This window comes from Mercenaria mercenaria, chromosome 14, assembly GCF_021730395.1.
Source record: "Mercenaria mercenaria strain notata chromosome 14, MADL_Memer_1, whole genome shotgun sequence".
NCBI classification, from domain to species: domain Eukaryota; kingdom Metazoa; phylum Mollusca; class Bivalvia; order Venerida; family Veneridae; genus Mercenaria; species Mercenaria mercenaria.
Window position 1 is genome coordinate 2,026,067 of NC_069374.1, and position 22,355 is coordinate 2,048,421.

General features: G+C 34.7%; 1 protein-coding gene across 6 annotated transcripts in view; it reads right to left on the reverse strand.

The window, feature by feature from the left end:
- Nucleotides 1-16,344, reverse strand: part of LOC123528066 (uncharacterized) — a 49,971-nt gene extending 33,627 nt beyond the window's left edge. For 4 of the 6 annotated variants that reach the window (XM_053522812.1, XM_053522814.1, XM_053522813.1 and 1 more), the window contains exons 1-8: nucleotides 14,270-16,344; nucleotides 13,395-13,443; nucleotides 6,333-6,375; nucleotides 4,944-5,641; nucleotides 4,211-4,407; nucleotides 1,223-1,297; nucleotides 937-1,029; nucleotides 424-493 (exon numbers count right to left, since the gene is read on the reverse strand). In XM_053522812.1, the coding sequence (XP_053378787.1) occupies nucleotides 424-493; nucleotides 937-1,029; nucleotides 1,223-1,297; nucleotides 4,211-4,407; nucleotides 4,944-5,641; nucleotides 6,333-6,375; nucleotides 13,395-13,443; nucleotides 14,270-16,217 (3,173 nt within the window). In that variant the 5' untranslated portion in view covers nucleotides 16,218-16,344. The remainder of the gene's footprint in view (nucleotides 1-423; nucleotides 494-936; nucleotides 1,030-1,222; nucleotides 1,298-4,210; nucleotides 4,408-4,943; nucleotides 5,642-6,332; nucleotides 6,376-13,394; nucleotides 13,444-14,269) is intronic. The other 2 variants (XM_053522816.1, XM_053522815.1) reach the window with 1 other exon arrangement.
- Nucleotides 16,345-22,355: the final 6,011 nt, after the last annotated feature.

Here is a 22,355-nt window from a genome sequence, read left to right on the forward strand (position 1 = left end):
AAACCAAAGGACCGGCTGACCGACCACCAAGCTCTCTTATATACCTCCACAAAGGTCGTTTTGTGGGGGTATAATAAAGGGCTTTTATCAGAGTATTGCCGACAGTTCCTAAGACAAAGGACTGCCTTAATATATCTGTGTATTGCCAATAATTCCTTACTTAAAGAACTTCAAAGGTAACTAAATATTTATACAATGTAGTCAACTTTAACTAAAATCTATCTTACTGTCTGCCTAGGAAGATTTTTTCTATATATTTATAAAAATGATGACTCAAAAATTCTTTTGTATACATCCATACTAATTGGGAAAATATCAAACGAAAGTTTGAACCATATCCACCACTACAAGAATTCAGCAAACAAGGTGTATAAGGATGAGCATTGTACTTTATTCAAGAATGAGTGGGAGATACTAGCATACCTGATCTCATCTGCAAGGGAGTAGTTTGTGTCTGGTAGTGGCTCGTCCTCTACATCAACGTAACTTGCCTCTGTAAATTACAATATTTTTTTCATTAATACAACAAAGCTGCAGTCTTACAGACATGACTCTGCCTGTTTTAAAATTACTTCGTCATAAAAATATTTCCTGGCAAATATCAAACTTTCAAATGATCACAGTTCAATTATTCTGAACACTTAATAGTAATTGGATGGGAAATTTTGTTAACGTGGTCCAGTTGCATGAGGACATGAAAAGGTGGTTTAGATTTTGTCTGTGTTCCAGATTCATTGTTTACCAGAATTTTAAATGACAAATGTTGACCTAATGCTGGGTATTTTAGCAATCTATGACTTCTAAGACTATGTAAGATATATATCATCACATTGAACAAGCTTGTTTTCTATAAAAGATTCAAAGCAGATAAAATTCTGTTAAAATTCTAAATTTCTGTCATATGGGGAATGTCTATTTTTACTGGTGGTGAAATACCTTGGGCACTCCTCCAGGTACTACTGCAGACAAAGGCATTTCTCCTCAACAGAACTGGTAACATGGATTGATTCAACATACCTAGGGCCTGAGCTAAACAGTCAAAGGCAAAAGATACAAATTTTAAAATCAAAACCATAAATTCCGAGACTGAATCTACTTTCATAATTGGGCTAGTACTTTATAATTTTCTTTTATAAAAACTTCTATAATTAGTTAAGCTTCAGAGCCCTTTCCTCGTGTATATAGAAATACTCAGGTCTAGGTAAACAAATGTAAAACTCACGGCTAGCACGTGGAGATTTCGGTGGTCTCGCTGGTGCAGGCTGCATGTACTCACCAACATCAACATAACTTTCAGCTGAAACAACAGAAACAGTTATTTACTGAACTATTTTATCAAAGCTAAATGAAAAACTATGTCAAAGTGTGACTTTCCAGTCTACTAAATGGGGAAAGGGAACTATATGACCAAGTGATTAAGATCACTGTTTTCCAATCACTTGACCCTCAGTTCTGTGGATCTGAAACCAAGATTGGGATGCAAAATATTTTTATGTATGAGGAAGCTACCATCAGCCAGCTTGTGAAATGTTGTTGGTTCTATTAGGTGCCCATCCATGCTTATAATGAGTAAAAAAAAAAAAAGAGTGAAAGAATAATTTGCCATATGACCTAAACAGCGATGTGACTAGAAACAGGACATAACAAACAAGAGCTGTCAGTTGACAGCGCGCTCAACTATTCTCAGTGCTTGATAGTATAATATAAGCTATGAGCATAAAACTTTAACATTACAATAAGCATATTCTAAGTCAAAAAGGGGCCATAATTCAGTCAAAATGCTTGTTAGAGTTGCCTCCTCCTTTTTACAGACTGGGGTCATGATGGTAAACAAGTATGCAAAATATCAAAGCAATATCTCAATGGACTTTGAAAATATTTGGGGTGGTACGCAAATTTTAACATTACAATTACCATATTCTAAGTCGAAAAGGGGCCATAATTCAGTCAAAATGCTTGATAGAGTTGCCTCCTCCTTTTAGCAGACTGGGGTCATGATGGTAAACAAGTATGCAAAATATCAAAGCAATATCTCAATGGACTTGGAAAATATTTGGGGTGGTACGCAAACTTTAACTTTACAATAAGCATATTCTAAGTCGAAAAGGGGCCATAATTCAGTCAAAATGCTTGATAGAGTTGCCTCCTCCTTTTTACAGACTGGAGTCTTGATGGTTAACAAGCATGCAAAATATCAAAGCAATATCTCAACGGACTTTGAAAATATTTGGAGTGGTACACAAACTTTAACATTTGTGTGACGCTCACGCTAACGCTGACGCCTATTCTTCGAATAGTCGAGCTAATAAAAACAAAACACTTCATGGGAAATGTCAGTGCTGCCTGAGGCATGGTCTTTATATGGAAGCATAGTTAGCAGAGACAGTTCACAGCTAAAGACTTTTGTCCTCTATAAAGCCCAATAGATTGGAATAAATATTCCTGTTATTAACTCTTACCCTCCTGAATTTCTATAATGAACTTGTTCATGTTTCAATTTGGACAGTACCATTAACTGTTGAAAGCGGTTGCACTAAAAAGTTACTGACTGAATGGCAAACAATGCTGGTTATGATCAGACTGCACAGATGTGCAGGCTGATCATGATCTGCACTGTTTTCAAAGGCAGAATCAATCGTGTCCAGCATGATAAGGATTAACGTAATGGACTATTTATATAAACATATTCTCATATGCTTTTTCAGCATCCTTCAGCTTTAACTGCTTATACTTAACGACTGGAGAATGATGAGATTGTACATAAAGAACACGTAAGCAAATGAAAAATGCTGGCTGTCATTATAGGTCCATTAACTTATACTGTGTGACCATTTGTTAGCTCAAATTGATGCACTAATGTGTGAACACCATATCTTTTCCTAAATAGACATAAAAGAATGAAGTTTTACATATACAAAAGTATAAACACAAAGTCTAAACTGTTCCTAAAATTTCTATGTCCTTATATGAGAAAGCCTCTTTAAACATGAAAAAGTCTCACTCATAAATATATTTGTGTTTACTTAAGGAAACATTCAAATGATGTCACAAATAATCTTTGGCATACCAGTATGCCTTTTTTTATACTTCAAGTAAGATGTTACAGTCATACTTCCACTTAATCAGTGTTAAAGTGTGATCCAAGCGTGCGTGCCCTTCTGTCAGAATAACACAACATGTTATCATTTCATACCAGATAGAGGGCCCTATCTTGCATAAATTTACAGCATTAAATAAACACTGAACTGTCAATTACTATACTGTAAGTCATTTGTCATATTTGGATGACTACTGGTTACTAAGATTTTCTTCCTGTTCATGGCAATAGTAACCATTCCCTTTATGTGGTTGTGGTTACATATCAATTAATATTCAAACATAAGAAATATTAGTATATAATACTGATTTCTATTTCAGCCTGAATGAGGCCAGGAACAACCAGTACCGGCATCATGTGAGAAAGTGCTGTTGTAATCCAAAGGCCTTAAAACTGACCACATTCAGATTGAACAGCCAAAACATTTAAAGCGCTAGTATACCACTCCTAAAAATATATTATAGAGTACTTAATGTAGTCATGCTTTCCTACCACCTTATTCTAAGCACAGTGTCATGTATTCCAATTCAGATATTAATGTTACCAATAATATTGCACAAATTATCATGGAAAAGAAATATGTCATATTAACTCTGAACTGCAACCTGCCCAGTTACCACAGGTCAAGATTTCTAATTAACCTTTACCCTGCTAAATTTCTAATATTATTAACAATAACATTATTCAATTTGGATAGTACAACTTATTATTCAAAGAGGTGTTCAAAGAAAATTTACCGGCTGAAAAGCGAACAGTGCAGACCATGATAAGCCTTCACAGACGTGCAGGCTGATCTTGGTCTGCACTGGTCGCAAAGCCAAAATTACTTGCTGCCAGCAGGCTAAAAGTTAAAAGGTTGTAGGTTCAAATCTTGTGTGCTGTGTATGTCCCCTGTAATATCTGAGCATAAACACTAAGTCTATGATCGTTTGTCCTCCTCCTTTAAATTATGAAGAGAAGTTGTCAGTTACATGTGGAGAACTGGTTAATACTGGCAATGAGTCTCTTAAGACTGGACGGTTATGTTACTGTTACAAAATGTCACTAAAATCCAAGAAAAAATGTTAAGCAATCCCATCTATAAATGGAACTACAAAAGTACAAAATACATACTACTCAGTGAAGGGGCATATGGTGGTTTTTTTCCTGCTGAAACTGGCCGTTGTGGTAATGGCGGGGCATCTCCAGGTGAGGGTGTGGACTGTGGGCTTGGTGTCTGGTCTATATATGGCATATCCGGGGATTTAGAAGCATTGTTCATCTTCTGTCCATGGAGATAGCTGTCCTTGCCAGGTGGCCAGTTGCTCTTTCTGATAATAAATACAATTTTTTTCATAAACAGTTAAAACTTCATATATCAAAAGCATTCTCAAAAGGTTACACTACTTTACATTAGATCTGAAATTATTTCTATGTTCAAAAGCTTCAAAGAAATACTCAAAACAGCAGTGAATTCTTATCAATGGAAGGTTTTTCAGAACTATTTGAAGTCCTGCTTAAATGGCCTTATCCTTAGTATTCCTTACTGCATGGCAATCCTGTCTTGGAGGTATGCACATTATAAGGTTCTCATTCCAGATCTACAGCTTTGACCACTCTTATCCTGCCATTCAAACTAGCAACAGTATGTAGCATTTCTTTTTTAATGCAGATCATTGTCATCAGTCAATTATGAAGAAAAATTCTTTGAAAATTTTCAATACACGTATAATCAAGTCCAAATACCTGATAAGCCTTAAGATTTTCCGTTAAATCAAAATACAAAATCTGATGTCGTATAAATTATGATAGTGAAACATTCTTCATTAAACTTAATAAACTTGATAAACTGATAGATTTATCATACCCTATACCGCCTCCCGGTGTGACAGGAACAACAACATTCAGGTCCAGGTTGTTGGATATACGATTACGTGGTGGCAGTGGTGGATCTGTCTTACTTTCTAAACTTGAACTACTCAGTTTGTTATTTATATATTCTGTCTGATTAGCACTTGGACGACTTGGTACTTCCACAGTATTGTTAAGTTTTGTCATTTCACTACCACTGGACGCCCTATACAGACCGCTCTGACGTGGTGGAAGTGGTGGCGGAGTACCCTGACCTGATTGCAACTGTTCAGGGTCAACATCAGTGTCTGTTCCTTCACTTTCACATACAGGATTTTCTTCCTTGTTTAATGCTTCCAGATTTGTTCCAGAACTAGATTTTGTCTTTTTCAAGTTTTTAAACTTATCACCTAAAGTACTCATTATTCCAGCTGATTGGTTTGTAGTGGCAACAGCCTGCCCACTTGACTTTCCGACAGTTCCACTCTTAGTATACAATTTACGGAATTTTCCTTTCAATCCTTTAGTAGTCTTTTCCTCCTTGTTTTTCTTTTTCTTATTATTTTGTGTCCTAGCTGGTGGTAATTCTGGCGGCGATTCCTGATCTAGACTGTCTGACTCGCTTACAGGTTGCTCCTCGTTTTCATCATGATCAACATGTTCATAGATACCACTACTGTCTGAATCGCTGTCTATATCACCTTCTGTACCAGCCTGTAAATATACATAAGGTTTGTCATAGCAACTGACATGTCTCTCATTCTTTGCTAATATTTACTGTGACATCATTCAATTTCATGGGCATGAAATTTCGTGGTTTTGATCAAAATGGTAATTTCGTGGGGGTTATATTTGTGGATTTCAATTTTTGAGCACAAAATGAATGGGAATTTTACTAGTTCGTTGGAATTAAATTTCAGGGATTGACTGAACCACGAAATCCAGGAAAGGAAAAATAGTCCCCCACTAATATTAATGATTTCACAGTATCTGATGTGTGAAGACTGACTGAAGCTTACTTAAATAACTCATGTCAACTTGAAAGAAAAGCTGACATGAGCTTACAATGTGTATTCCATACAACTCATTCTTAAAAAGTAACTGATATAAAAATTAATTCAAATTTACCAATCTAGGCTAAAATGTTGTTATGTAAGCTATTAAGAAGACCAATCAGGGTTAGATCAAGGGTTTGAGTTATAGGGGATGAATTTGCATACACCAGAAGTAATGTTCAAAACTGTTTAAACAAATATAATGCACCCTAGTTAACACCGGAGCACAAGTATCTAATTTTGCTTCAAAATTCTTTTAAAATGACGTCATCATAAGGTCAACATAAAGTGGTTTAGGAAGACAGATTGACCCATCCTCTTGTTACAGCTATGTATGAAGACTGTAATACCTGTATTTCTTCTGGCTTTGTCTGTTCTTCGCTGCCTTTTCTTCTGCAAGTAAAAAAATTCACACATAATACTGGAATGGAGAAAACAATGTAAATACCGTTCTTGAAAGGTATACAAAACTTATCCCCTCAAACTTAACAATCCTACTTTTATTATTCTTACATAAAATGTTTTGTGATGGAACCAGTCACACATTAACAGGAGAAAATCAAAGGCCTGAATGGCCTGAGTCGGCTAATGATTGATGTACTGACAGTATAGTCTACCAGTTTCAGTTTGTTTTTAGTTTTTTTTCTTAAAATTTCATAACACAGCTCGATATTTACCCAAAATATTATATCCGGATACGATTAACATCTTCTCTCTCAGTTTGAACAATATATTTTACAAATTGTGATATACGAAGACATAAGCAGCAATGGCTAATTGACATTGAAGTTTAAGGTTTTTAAATTACCGCTTATTTAAATCTTTTCATAAAAAAAAAAAAAAAAGTTTTTTATCTTTTCCGCTAAACATAGACGATCTACCTTTCGATTCAAAAACTACAAGAAAATACAATTTAATGTTTCGCCGATTTGTTTATTTCCTCGAAAAATAAGAATTAAAATCCATTTTAATATCTTTAGTAACTAAACAACCAGTAAGAGCTTCTTCTATCGATAATTTATCCGTTTACTGACTGCACAAATTCATGTGTGTGTGTAAAACCCAGCAAAGTTTATAGAAATCATACATGCTTGGGATACCCTTCAATGTGGGAGAATTAGGCTGATCGGATCGGTATGTTACCTAAGCAATCCAGCGATTCAGATTTTGTTTTAAAAAGTCATTGTGGCAATTTCTGTATTTTATATACGTTTAGAAATTTAATTAGACATGGTATTGCATTATTTCTATTTAAAGTAATTTACCTAATAACGCAATCTTAATCTGGAGCCCTGTGGAACATTTTTTGTCTTTCGCTGGATGTTACGCAAAGCTTTGTAAGCCTGCGCAATTCATAAAATGCACATTATGATTAATGAGTTACTTCGTTATTGCACTTACAATCAAAATATGACAGATTACCCTCGTATATTGGTCATAGCAAAGGAAATTCACGCAACTTAACTTTAATCTTGCAGTGAACTGTTTGAAGTTGAGAAATCTAATGAACTACATCGTTTACTGTGTTAATTGGTCCATTTAGAAATAGAAATCGCTGGATAGCAAGGACTCGTCAAAACGATTACATCGTTTAGCCGACTCAAAAAAAGAGCTGTCATTGACAGCGCGCTCAACTAATCTCAGTGCTTGATAGTATAATATAAGCTATGTTAAACTTTAACATTCCAATAAGCATATTCTAAGTCAAAAAGGGGCCTAATCCAGTCAAAAGCTTGATAGAGTTGCCTCCTTTTTACAGACTGGGTCATGATGGTAAACAAGTAATGCTACATATGAAAGCAATATCTCAATGACTTTTGAAAATATTTGGAGGTGGGACGCAAAATTTAACATTTTATAACGCTCATGCTAACAGCTAACGTGACAAGGGCGGAGTAGAATAAGCTCCCCTATTCTCGAATAGTCGAGCTAAAATGAATCAGCGAGGCAATTTAATGAAGTTGTAATGTATGTTTTAATTTTTCAAATGCTGAGCTGGTGCACGTGCAAATGTTTACAAACAAATAAACATCTGGAATTTGCTTTTTGAATTTTTTGTAATTATGAAATACAAAAAGATACTGAAATATGTATTGATGAAAATTTATTAAAGATCAATTTTCCCTAACAAAAGTTTCTATAAAGCCAGCAAGGCAGTCACGCTCCTTAAAAACTAAAAAAACAAAAACAGTTTGAATCTTCCCGTGTCTGATTCATGACTCCTCTAAGCAATTTACTTAAACCACCTAAAACACAGAAAGTAACAGCCAAGACAAAAGTCTGCCAATTGCTAATATTCATTTAGTTTATACTAATTCATTTTAGGTCAATTGTGAAGCAATTAACTTATATTAATACTCTCAACCCCTCATTCCTGATGGAATCCATCACCACAAGGGTATGAGAGAAGAGCCCAGTTTACATTTTAATGCTGAGCGCCAAGCAAGGGAACTACTGGTACCATATCTTACATGTCTTTGGTATGACGCCGCAGGGGATAGAACCCACGCACTCCCGCACTCAAAGCAGACGCTCTACCACTAGGCTATCGAGGCAGTATTTTTTCACTATTTTATTTGATAAAACTTTGTCACTTAAGCAACATTTGATATATCTCTAAATATATATTGATGAAGTAATCAAACAATGTGTTCTACTCAATTATCCACAGCTGCTGTTTACCTGGTGAAAGTGAACACACAAAAAAATGCACCCTTGCAACTCTCGGAATTACTGTTAAAATTGAAGATACTGTTGACTTTAAAAGCTGAATTATCGTTTAACCTCACATTAACATTACTTGAAATGGTTAATAATGATGTATTTATACAGATAAGATAATCCGTTTACTTCCTGTACAGGAAATGATACGGTAATATGATCAGCAAACAAACATTTTGCTTTATCTACCTCTGTACAGTGTCACAGTCTGTAAGTTATATAGAGGCACTCTCTTAGTACGTCACTGTTAGGAAGACTGAATTCTGTATTTTGTACAGAGGCAAACTTGTAGTACAATGTCACTGTGGGGGAGACTTAAATCCATATGTTGTACACAGGCAAAATACAGTGTCACTGCAGAGAAGACTGTACAATGGCAACCTACATATAGGGAAGGCTAAAATTTATGTAATGTACAGGCAACCTACATACAAGTTAATGTTACTGTAGGGAAGACAGAAATTGGTATGTTCTACAGAGGTTCCATGATTGGTCTTAATCTATAATAGTGAGGGTAACCTATAAACTTTTCAGCAGCTTATGTCATATGTGATGGTATCAATGTAACATCAATCAATGTTACAGTATTACTTAACGCATTATCAATAAAATGTTTCAATGCTGCAAAAAAAAAGCAGACTAAACATGCATGTATATTTTATCCTTAGGTTACATCAGCACATAAAGTGTTCAATGTGTCTGTGTACATGTTAATGAGAATAATTAAATCACACCTGTCATACACTGACTGGCCTTAAGATATGTCATATACAGCGTGTGTCGGTCATTTACAAGCAATTAGCATATGTAAAGACCAGTTTATATACCAATAAGGTGATCAAAGTACATTACTAAATTTGAGTACATTACACACTGTAAATTGTGGTTTTGTTGATACAGTTAAGGTTGACGAATAGTTAAGAATAGTGTATATTTACCCAAGTCAAATAAGTGTTCAAAATGTCAAATACTGCATATATAAACATCTTCATTTTATCCCCATGAATTTCTTAATAAACTGACTGATTCATTGTTACAATGTCTTAAGTTTATTCACCAAATTAGGATCAATTTCATAAAAGATGTTCATAGTTTACAAGTTTTCCATGCTTAATATATGGATTATCAAAACTAGGTCATTTAAATAAAAGTAGTAAATGTTTATAAAATTTACTCCAATGGACCATTATCATGTGTTTTGTCAAAAATAAGACTTTATTCATCCTTTGCATCAAAAGATTTAAAAGTAAAACATTATATTGCAAAGAAATTAAAAACAACGTTTACCTGTATTAAAGTAGCATCTTTTGCCGTGTTAAAAGTCAGCGGCCATTTTGTATCCCATAAGTGACAATGTAATAAATATAGATAATGTTTCGGCCTTCAAATTTGACATTCTACACAGGTAAACAACTGGGTTAATGTTGACAAGTTTAAAAGTTACAAAAATTAATATTTTGGTTAAGATTATTATAATTCTCCAGGACACCAATTTGGCTTGAATTGAGGTTTGCCTTTGTAACGACAAATTATTATCAGTGATAAAGCAAATTTCCTAACAGAACTTGATAAGGCTATATGAAATAAGAATAATTAAATATGAACACTTTGCAATGAGTCAGCTTAAATATAATGTAAACTCAATTTTGCAAAAATTGTCTTTTTCAAAAAGCTTTATCAAACTTACTTTTCATTTTTCAAAATAAAAAACTAAAAAAATGACTGACTCGCATCACTCAATAATTCCTGTGGCTTGATCTTAACCCTTATCATGCTGGAAACTGTTTATTCTGCCATTCGTGCAGTCTGAACATGATCTGCACTGTTTGCCATTTAGTCAGTATCTTTTTCATAAGCACCCCCTACTATACTGTCCAAATTGTAAGATCATCAGGACAAGTTCATTAGAGAAATTTAGCAGGGTAAGGGTCAATATATATTATTGGCACAACAACACTGTTGCCAGTGTCAGTATCCATTATACACTGACCATCATTTAAAAGCTTTACAGTATGACTTGAACATTACCTGAATGATAGTGCGCTCCAACATGATTATATAGCTACATGCAGATTACTCCTTGCTTAATTGATAATTAATCAATGTATGAAATTACTTATTGTTCTATGATAAGGAGAATTAATGCCATTATCACTCATACCAGTATATAAATGCCCCTAAGTGATAGCTAAACGTTTTGCCCTTTAAGAGGGTTAATATACAGCTTTTACTAAAATATTTTAAGGTGTTTTCTTCATGTACAGAAAATCCCGTTCACATGTTTTTAACTTTAATAAATGTATAAATTGATTGTGTACCTAGAATTTCATTGATAATTAAATGCAATGCAGTAATGGTCAATTGGTTAAAAAATCTTCCAGTTTTTTAGTCGCAGTACACATTGATATATTATGTATACATAATTACATTGTATATTATGTGTGTAATTTTTTTTTCACTCTAAGGCATAGTACTGGTAAATGCAAATAAGTTTGTTAACTTTAAGTCTACATAAACTTTATGTCCTAATAGTTAAAAATTTTTAAATATGAAATGCGGACATAGTATTATTATCCTTAAGATTTCCCAGTACTGCCTACAGGCCTTTAGACTTAAATCGTAAACCATGAAATTAAAAGCCAATGGCATTAAGGCTACATATAGACCATACCTATGATTTAACAGTAACCTTGTAATGAATAGATTATGGAATTCAATACAAACACCCCAGGGTCTGGCTGCTTGAAAAAGGACCGACCTCTATCAATATTTGTAGAAATGTAAACATACATACTAATACACACACCACACATAGCAAAATTGTTGATACTAAATGTCCAGTAACCTGAGCATAGTTAGGTAATTAATAAAGGCTGGATGTTAACTTGAACAATAGCTACCTCCTTTAATTATGCCAGTGAACTTTAAAAAACATTACATTAACTAATTAACACACACAATAGCCAAGAGATATTATGCTACAATAGGCCAGAACCTATGATATTCAAACAGTGAAGCTTAATTTGCTTTTTTTTTGTGATTTTTAAAATACAATTCATAACTCAAGTCACGTGCCTGATGCAGAGATTTTAAGCTTTTGCACGGATAAGTTCTTAATTTGTTATTTTTTCTTGTTAACTATTCTCTGACTGATTACAATCATGGATATAAAGTTTACCTCTGCATGATGAAGTTCTTACAGATTTATTAACATTATCCAGGTAATGCTCTACTGATTTACAATCAGGATTGAATTCCTCTCAAATTGAATTTGACAGGTATTAATTAACTGTATAGAAAGGTGCACATCTCAAAATGAACTGACTGAATTTGGCAGAAGTATCATTAACTGTAAGAGATGGTGTGACGACTCAAATGATACTACTGAAGGCATAGTGCAGTCTGACAAATGCATGGATGTGTAGACTGTAAGATCTACACTCATCGAAAAGGCACAATCAATTGTGTCCTGCATGATAAGGGTTAATCACCCCAGGACAATTAAGTTTAATGCACTTCCTAATGAAATGTATAATTTATCTTAAAAACATCTTATACATAAATTATATTGTTGAACAGTCCGATCACAATTTAATAACAACTATATACTTTTAAAACCAATATTTCTTTGTCTCAAATCACTCTTCATGTAAATATACTATTCTGAAGCTGTAAAAGGTATTAGCGAAAACTTGTGTTTGAGCACCTTTTAAGTAACCAAACAGAATATTCAAATAAAATCTCTTCTATACGTCACAATTATACAGTGGCAGGACAAAAATCCGAGCGAGAACTTCTTCAACTTCTTAACCTCACTTTCAACATTTTTCATTCATTTATATACAATTTAAACAAATGGCCTTGAGATTTCTGATTACATTTTCATTTACTTGTGGTATATTGCGTGCTATGCTTTGAAAGTCTCGACATTAGACGTGTTTGTAATATTTATCCTTTTCAAAGGCTCATTATGTTATAGTTTGAAGCGTAACTTCAGATATTCTACCACTATTAAATACAATTTGCAATTATACAAATAATTTAATAGCATTGTAAAACCCTTTTTAAAGATACAATACCAAACTTCATAAATTTTTCAATGCACAGATTTGTTAGGGCATAAATTTCACCAGACTACTGAATATCCTGGTTGGTTAAAAAATAAATTATTATGATGATCGTATCTTTATGCCATCCTTTGAAATATCTATTCAGTGTATGCATTTGTTCAACATTCAGGTGTACATAATAAAAGGTAGATTTCCATTAAAAACCTCATAAACCAAACTTAATAGTAAATATCTTCCATAAAGCATTTCATGAAAAAACTGTACAACTGTGAATATATTTGTTGTGAAATCCGGTACACTAAAAGCCTTCAGCAATTATTGTCTGTGGTTTTGCCAATTGAAGGTCAAAATTTAAGGTCAAACTTAATTTAAAAAGATTGACATACAGATAATACTGCTTCCTGGTTTGCTAAAAACTTGTAAGGAATGTTTTATGGTGCTTTTTTTTTCAGGTTACTCTAGGATTCGAGCTGAAGAGTTTCATACTGTGTAACTATAATAGCAATATGCCTAAAGTTTTCTAAGGTCAAATTCATACAAATAGTCTAGTAGAACACCTTAGTACATGTACACTGCTCTGGTGAAGGGGCTAAGCTAAATACATTAATTAATGATACTTACTTCTTCTTAAAAGCTGTAAATCTTCTGGCTTTGTACTCTTTCTTAGCCTCTGAAAAACAGCATAACAACATGCAAAAATTAAGTTTAGAAACGGTTACCAATTAATCTTTAGTGGACATGACATGAAACCAACCTTGTACAACTTCATAAGATGCTTAAAATTGTGTTCTCATACAAAAACAAGGAAATCAAAATTTTATAGAGAACAAGGGCCTCAGTAATTTGGATTACCTGACCACTGTTGTATTGCTGCAACGGGTTCAAAACCACATTTGAGCCGTGCCATGAGAAAACCAACATAATGGGTTTGCGACCAGCATGGATCCAGACCAGCCTGCACATCTGTGCAGTCTGGTTAGGATCCATGCTGTTCGCTTTCAGAGCCTATTGGAATTAGAGAAACTGTTAGCAAACAGCATGGATCCTGACCAGACTGTGCGGATGCGCAGGCTGGTCTGGATACATGCTGATCGCAAAGCCATTATGTTGGTTTTCTCATGGCATAGCTCATTTTTATGTGAAAGTGTTATCTGGCTGGCTCCAAAAAGTTGGTGCTACATCCCATTTTAATCAAAACTTGTCTGTTTATGAAACGATGTTTGGAGAGATACTATTTAGAGATTTTTACATGTTTTTTTTTTTTTAAATGTAAAGAGAACCACTTTAACTGACTCTGGAAAACATGCAATACAGTCAAACTTCGTTAACTAGAACTTGGTTAATTTGCACACCACTCTTCCCTCGAACTCGTCATCAGGTCCTCGATAAATCCCTGTATATTGTTTGATGACTCGAACAACCGATCACTCAAACAAATTTTGTTGGTCCCTTAATAGAGTTTGAGTTAACAAAGTTGGACTTGATATCACACTTACCTAAATCATCTATTGACATGTTTGCCGGTATTTCTTCATAAAGGTCAGCCTCGCTACTGATATCTCCTTCATTTGATATGTCGTCTGCTAACTTAATACCCACAATGTCATGGTAATAAGGCCCTTCCCCAATATCCTCATATTCAATAGAAGACGTGTCATCAGCCATACTTTCAATTGGAAGAGATTTCGTTCGCCGCACTATGGTCGGTTGTTTCTTTGCTTTTGCATCAAGTTCTTTCAGAGCTTGGACAGTTTTTAAAACATTTCCTCTGTCTCTGGGTGAGATTATTTCTTTGTTTTCACTTGACTTTGGCCTAAACATAACACCCTCTTCAAATGACTGTTTCCTTTCTAATACTTTTTGTTTTAAATCAATCTTTGGCTTTCTTTCAGCTGATGGTGACATAGCCCTACTTGACACAGTCTGTGTTTCAAAACCTTTCTTAATGTCTTGAAACTTGTCAGTACTAATTCGTTTCGACACTGCAAACTCTTTTCTCTTCAGTTCAGATACACCTAACCCACTTTTCTGAGTATTCTTTGGAGGCTCTGGAGAGGCAAATCTTTCAATTTTAGACTGAATGGCTTTGCCTTCAGATTGTTTATATGAAGAATTTGAACCAGAACTTGATGCTCTACTTAATGGTCTATGACCTTCACCTTTGACCTTAGTTTGTTCCTTAAATTCCTCTAATGAAATTCTACCTTTCTCTAACCACTTCATATCACCTTTAACCTTCGGTGACCTCCTACCTTTATCAGAATCACTGCTAAATGAGCCAGAATTTCGGTTTAACCTGACCTTGACCTTTTCTTTATCACGAGCAAGCTGTTCAACAGCTGACAGTTTTGATGAAGAATTAGTTTTTGAAATAAGCATTTTGGTATCTGAGACTTCAGTTTTATTTTTTGTTACTTTTGTTTGATTCTCATTTTTCTCCAATTTCAACAAATTGGAGTCTGATTTTGAAGATTCAAATTTTTTTATATTTTCATTAACATCAGTTTTTTTCTCTTCAGTTTTTTTAACATTTGACCTATATCCTCTTGGACTCAAATTACTGCTACTTGAGGAATCATCACTTGAGTTGACAGCAAAATTTACAGGACTTACTGATCTAAAACCTTTAACAATATTTTCCTGTTTCACTTCACCTCGCACTTTACCAATAGAACTGTCATTAAACTTCCCAGCTTTATCTTTTTCCTTTGTTTCATTATTGTTTGCCTTCCAGCCTTTTGCCACACCAGGAATATATTTATTGTCTTTTAATTCACGAGAACCTGGGGAGTCAGGTCTTAACGCAGGAGAGCGAGGTGAACTCGCCCCTTTCTCTGCTTCTTCCTCAACTGAATTACTTCTTGGCAGTTTTTCTTCATCACCTTTTAAGCTACCAGGCCGAGTTCTTAATTTTGTTAATCCAAATGATAACACTGACGCTGCACTAGATTTTGAGACGACACCACTCGAAGAATCATCATTTGCCGAATGAACCTTTTTCGATCCTACAGTAGCTTGATAAGACTTTCCGCCACTGTAGGTTTTAGCTACTGCCACATTGGGCTTTTCATCCTCTAAAAGTTTTTCAATTCCTGTTTTATTCAGTTCACTTTTTAAAGCATCAAATGCCTGGATGTCGCCATCCTTTAACTGATTTGTTTTAGATGTCGTAACTGTCAATGTTGTTTTTGTGTTAGATTTCAAATTAGACAGTCCCGTTTTTGTGGCTGCTGTTTTTTGCGTGGAAGTTACAGTAGTTGATACAGTTTTCTTCCCAGATGCTGATTCATCCTGTTTATCAAACATTGCTTTCAGATCTGATACTGGCTGAGTTCTGAAGTCAGATCTCCTTGCACCTCCTGGCGTACGCGAGCCACCCTTACCGGGGCTCAAACCGGCAGAGCCATCTGCCTTCTTCAGTTGAACACCAAAACTTGAAGCCATTTTTCAACTGTTTATAAACAACTATTTCATATTTCACATCTTTTGTTAAAATCTATGTCACTCCTCTGATAAACTTTTGTGAAAAATAAACATTCCAATCTGTTGAACACGTATTGTATCAATGTGTTGACAATGTGTTACTTCATACATTCCCATTCAATTCACCTTTTTTCTCACTTTCCGACATATTTATGCCAAAATTTTATACATTCTTCATATAATGTCAAATATATTCTATACTGACACAGCACAGTGTAAGATCAGTCATGCCTTTATAATTCAATATATTAAAAGGTGCTTATATTTGACAATAAGTAAATATTAGTATACGGTTTTCACATATCAACATTTAAACTGCCTCTATTTTTCAAGTTCTATCCTGGGTACTTGTAAACCTATTACTGACATAGCACACAATAAACTGCCTGGAGATAGCACACATTCTCCCTGGTATCACGTTACACTTTGCATTATCACTGGGGTAATTCTAAATTCCATTACAATACATTTATGATCAAAATTATTTCACTGCTTTGTATACAATGAAATCTTATCCAATGAAATCTTATCCAATGAAATCTTAAACCATCTCAAACATTATGTATTTCATACATCCAATCAGAATCATAGATTTGTGTTTTTAACACATTCAGTGTATTTTCTAATTCTCCTTAAAATTCCTCTTGTCCCTAACACACTGTTCAACTACTAAAGATGTTGAAAAAAAGCTATATAAATGCATCAACTGATCACAGGAGCCATTTTTTGTCTTGTATTACATAGTCCTCTCCAGTTTATATTGTGTAAATGTATCCACGTTGACCTGAAAACAGAAATACACAAGGTATGTTTAAATGCATCCATCACAGTCAAATAAATGTCACATACTTTTTTAACAGTGGCAGTTAAACTCACAAAAAATATCTTTAGTTTGAGACAAACTGTTTTATGTGTTTGTGTGTTTGTGAAACTATTTATATACAGCCAAAATTATATAATTAACTGGAAACAAGAGCCCCATGCAGTACTTGTGGAAAAGACCCAAAATAGTGATCTGTGACCGTCAGTTCGGCGGCTCCAAATAGTTGCGGGGAAATTATACTCAAGTGGTAACTGACCACCGAAGACCGATCAGTCAACAGATATTTTGGAGTGGGGTCATTGCCCCTGTATGGATGCACAAATGATGAACTCCATGTTTAGTTCAGTGATTAATTGATTTATTTTATGATGGACATCAATGTGTAGTTTATGTAATGTTATTTCAATATTTTAGTATAGTCCAGTATTCCAATGTTATCAAAGTTGTACGTTCAAAATATAATTAAAGATAAACACATCCAAGACAAGCACCAAAATTGTATTCTATACTGTCAATTTAGTTTAGCAATGTTGCTTGTTCGAAATTACAAAGAAGACTGATTTTTAGTTCTAAAACAAATTATAAGTTTCCAAGGACAATCTCTAGGGTAACCATATTAGCCAATGAAGTTTTAAAAGTAATTTTATATTTAAACCATTGAAAATTATTGTAACAAAAGGTGAAATCATTTTAAGAATTTAGAAGTTTACTTAAGAACATGCCTGGGCTTCACACTTAATCAGCCAAGGAAGCCAAGGTGTTTGTTAACAATAGCACCTTATGCAAAGTGCTAAAAGCAAAATCTGTTTTATAATCAAAATTGTTTAGAAAGTGATAAAATAAAAATTTCTGACATGTTTAATGCAAAGTGCTAAAAACAAAATCTGTTTTATAATCAAAATTGTTTAGAAAGTGATAAAATAAAAATTTCTGACATGTTTAAGCAGGAAAAATAATAAGTTAAGTAACACATGTCCAAGCAAATAATGTTACAAAATAGAAAAATCAATTTTGAATAATTTTTACTTAAATTCACAAGATTTGAAATTAAAATGATAAAATTTTAATTTATCATTAAAATTTTATGAAAGAATTTGGCTGATTTTATAGCCTGGTTACAGATCCAACACCAGGAACAGTCCACAGAGCAGTATGTCAACAAAAAACGGCTATGTGATGCCATTCAAGGCTGTTATTTTTTTATTGGACAAAGCTGCAATTTTTTTGCTCCCCGAGAAAAGAAATCTCAGCTACTGAAATGGCCAGTATAAAATTCATGTCTATTATGTTGTTGGTTCACACTTACGGGTAGTCTAACATTACATATGATCAGCTATAGCCATGTTGCTGCTTAAAGGAGGAACTTGCAGGATTATCACAGTAATTTATGTTACCTTTTACTCTGTTGAATAGTTATCATTACCCTAATAAGATTGCATCTCGTGAACATAGTGAACCATCCCTTAAATTGTTGAAAAATTCATTCCAAACATTTAAATGACCGCAGTGATGAATTTACGGCTTGTATCATGTATCATGATTACAGAGATAAATGTAGAAGTTAAACAAATGGGCAAGTAAATGTTTTGTCTGTTCCCCTTGTGTTTTCAATTATGGTTACATATCAGCAGTCCAAAGTAGTCACTTAGTCTGAGTCCTTCTCAGCAAGAAATCAAAAACTTCCCCAACTGCAAGAAGATGGATGTCCGAGTTGTCTTATGTCAAACTTGCAAAGACAGTACTCTTCTCAACCACCAGGACTAACCCGAGACCTATAGACTAAAAGTCTTCCCTTGTGCTCTCTCTGCCAAGCTAAATGGACAAAGAGAGGAAGGGGCTTTCCTTAGAAAATGCGATATAAAGTAAAATGAGAAAAAAAAAATATAACAAGAGATCACAGAGTGATCTTGGCGCCCACCAATGTGCCATTTTTGAGTGTTCCAAATTTCAAGACTTACTGACTAGCTCAAGGTCAAATTTCATTTCCGTACACAACACTGTGCATGTGGTCCAAATTCGAAAGCTGTAGCTTGAGAAATGTGAAAGTAGGTCACTAGATCAATCTTAAGGTCAAAGTTTAATTCGGTACACAAAACTATGCAAGTGGTACAAATTTGAAGGCTGTAGCTTGAGAAATGTGAAAGTAGGTCACTAAGTCAAAATCAAGGTCAAATTTCACTTCAGAAACGAATCTATGCATGTAGTCCAAAATTGAAGCCTGTACCTTCAAAAATGTGAAAGTAGGTCACTAGGTCAATGTCAAGGTCGAAGTTTGTTTCGGTACACAATCCTATTCATGTGGTCTAAATTTGAAGCCTGTAGCTACAGAAATGTGAAAGTAGGTCACTAGGTCAATCTTAAGGTCAAAGTTCATTTCGGTACACAAAACTACGCAAGTGGTCCAAATTTCAAGGCTGTAGCTTGAGAAATGTGAAAGTAGGTCACTAGGTCAATGTAAAGGTCAAAGTTTGTTTCGGTACACAAAACCATGCATGTGGTCTAAATTTGAAGCCTGTAGCTACAGAAATGTGAAAGTAGGTCACTAGGTCAATGTTAAGGTCAAAGTTCATTTTGGTACACAAAACTAGGCAAGTGGTCCAAATTTGATGGCTGTAGCTTCAGAAATGTGAAAGTAGGTCACTAGGTCAAAATCAAGGTCAAATTTTATTTTGGAATACAGAACTATGCATGTGGTCCAAATTTGAAGCCTGTACCTTCAAAAATGTGAAAGTAGGTCACTAGGTCAATGTAAAGGTTAAAGTTTGTTTCTGTACATAAAACCATGCATGTGGTCCAAATTTGAAGGCTGTAGCTTGAGAAATGTGAAAGTAGGTCACTGGGTCGAAATCAAGGTCAAATTTCATTTCGGAACATGAAATTATGCATGTGGTCCAAATTTGAAGCCTGTACCTTCAAAAATGTGAAAGTAGGTCACTAGGTCAATGTCAAGGTCAAAGTTTATTTCAGTGCACAAAACTATGCATGTGGTCCAAATTTGAAGGTTGTAGCTACAGAAATGTGAAAGTAGGTCACTAGGTCAAAATCAAGGTCAACTCATGTCAAGGTTCATCTTGCCACTCAAAACCATACATGTGGTCCAAATTTGAATGTTGTAGGTTATTGACAAGAAGTTTTTAAAAGCTTTTCCCTATATAAGTCTATATGAACCATGTGACCCCAGGGCAGGGCCATATTTGACCCTAGGGGGATAATTTTAACAAACTTGGTAGAGAACCACCAGGCGATGCTACATTTCAATATCAAAGCCCTAGGCTTTGTGGTTTGGACAAGAAGATTTTAAAAGTTTTTCCCTATATAAGTCTATGTAAACCATGTGACCCCCGGGGCGGGGCCATATTTGACCCTAGGGGGATAATTTGAACAATCTTAGTAGAAGACCACTAGATGATGTCACATACAAAATATCAAAGCCCTAGGCCCTGTGGTTTTGGACAAGAGGTTTTTCAAAGTTTTTCCCTATATAAGTCTATATAATGCATGTGACCCCTGGGGCGGGGCCATATTAGACCCCAGGGAAATAATTTCAATCATCTTGGTAGAGGATCACTAGATGATGCTTCATACCAAATATCAAAGCCCTAGGCTCTGTGGTTTTGGGCAAGAAGATTTTCAAAGTTTTTCCCTATATAAATCTATGTAAATTATAGAAATAAACAAAGGGCCATAACTTACTAAAAATTTGTTGAACCAGTCTGATTTTCAGGGGGACACAACTAGGGCACCAATACATCATTCTGACAAAGTTTGGTCAAAATCCCCCTGGTAGTTTCTGAGGAGATGCGATAACGAGAAATTGTTAACGGAAGGACGGACGGACGGACGCCGGACCACGGACGCAGAGTGATTTGAATAGCCCACCATCTGATGATGGTGGGCTAAAAACATCTGAAAACACTGTAAAGTAAGTATCTTCACTTTCTGGCCAGAATTCCCATACTGGTACTGATGATAAACCCAGACAGATGATAAAGTCGAACACCTTGTAAATATTTGATTGCAATCGGTTATTTATAAAATTGAACACACCATCTAATAGTTTTCCACTTACAACACCAACGGGTTTGTAAACAAAAACAAAATTGGGTAAACATTCTGTATAAATAAATGACTTACATAAAATTTGTATAAAAAAATTTTACCAAAATTACTGGGGAAGAGGGTGTTTTTTTGCGCATGCTCACTGTCGAAACATGAAGACCTGACATTTGTTAACTTTTCTTTAAACTTGATCAGGAATGACTGTTGCAGCTTTTTGGGGAAAGTTTCAATATAATAAACCAAAAAATTTTGTAAATGAAAAAGGGGTTCGAATTTATCATCAGTCAGCGTTCATAAAGTCCCCTTTTTACATACCCCTTTCAGGCCCTCACTTCGTGTGAGTTTGCTTACTAATATAAATTTGAATTTGTAAATTTTTCAGAAAAGGGTTAAGCTTTATTTTGATACCGACCATTGATTTCATTTTTGCAGAAATAAAAAAGATACAGGTAAAAAAGCTCATTTTCTGTTCGGGTTTATCATCAGTGCCAGTACTGATTTAAACTTTTATTCTGCTAAAATGGACTGACCCATCATTCAATTTGGGCAGAACATTTACTGTTTGAAGGGTTGTTCACTTAAAATTTACTGACTGAATAACGAACAGTGCAGACCATGAACAGCCTGCATGGATGTGCAGGTTGCAAGGTTGATCTGCACTGGTCGCCAAGGCAGAATCACTTGCCACCTGAGCAGGCTAAAGGTTAAACACATTCACAAGTTAAGTATACACTGTGTTAAAGCTATGATATTGTGTTACCCTGGTGTGATACCTGTCACAGTTAATGTTGATATCAACTATTTACCTTGTTTAACCACTGGTCGAAAGGTGACCTGTCAATCAATGGTCATTTAAACCTATAAAGGTGCAGAAGTCATAATTTTTGCCTTATTGACATTTTTAAAATCAGTTTATGACCCAAAGGTGAGAAAATGGACTATACAACCTCAGGTCAAAAGTCTGATCCCTTTCTTCTCCACAATCTTTCATGTAAATATGACATTATGGCATTTAATACAAAGCATACTTGAATATTAAAGCAAGAGCACCACAATGCAGTAGACATATGTATCTTTTGTAGGGGGCTCATATTTCATTACATATTTTCATTTTGAACTCATTTAGGATGAAAAACAAGGCCATATTCTTTGTCCCAGGTCCGATACTGGTGCCTGTGACCTAAGTGTGACCTTGAGCTTGAAGCGAGCCATCCAAA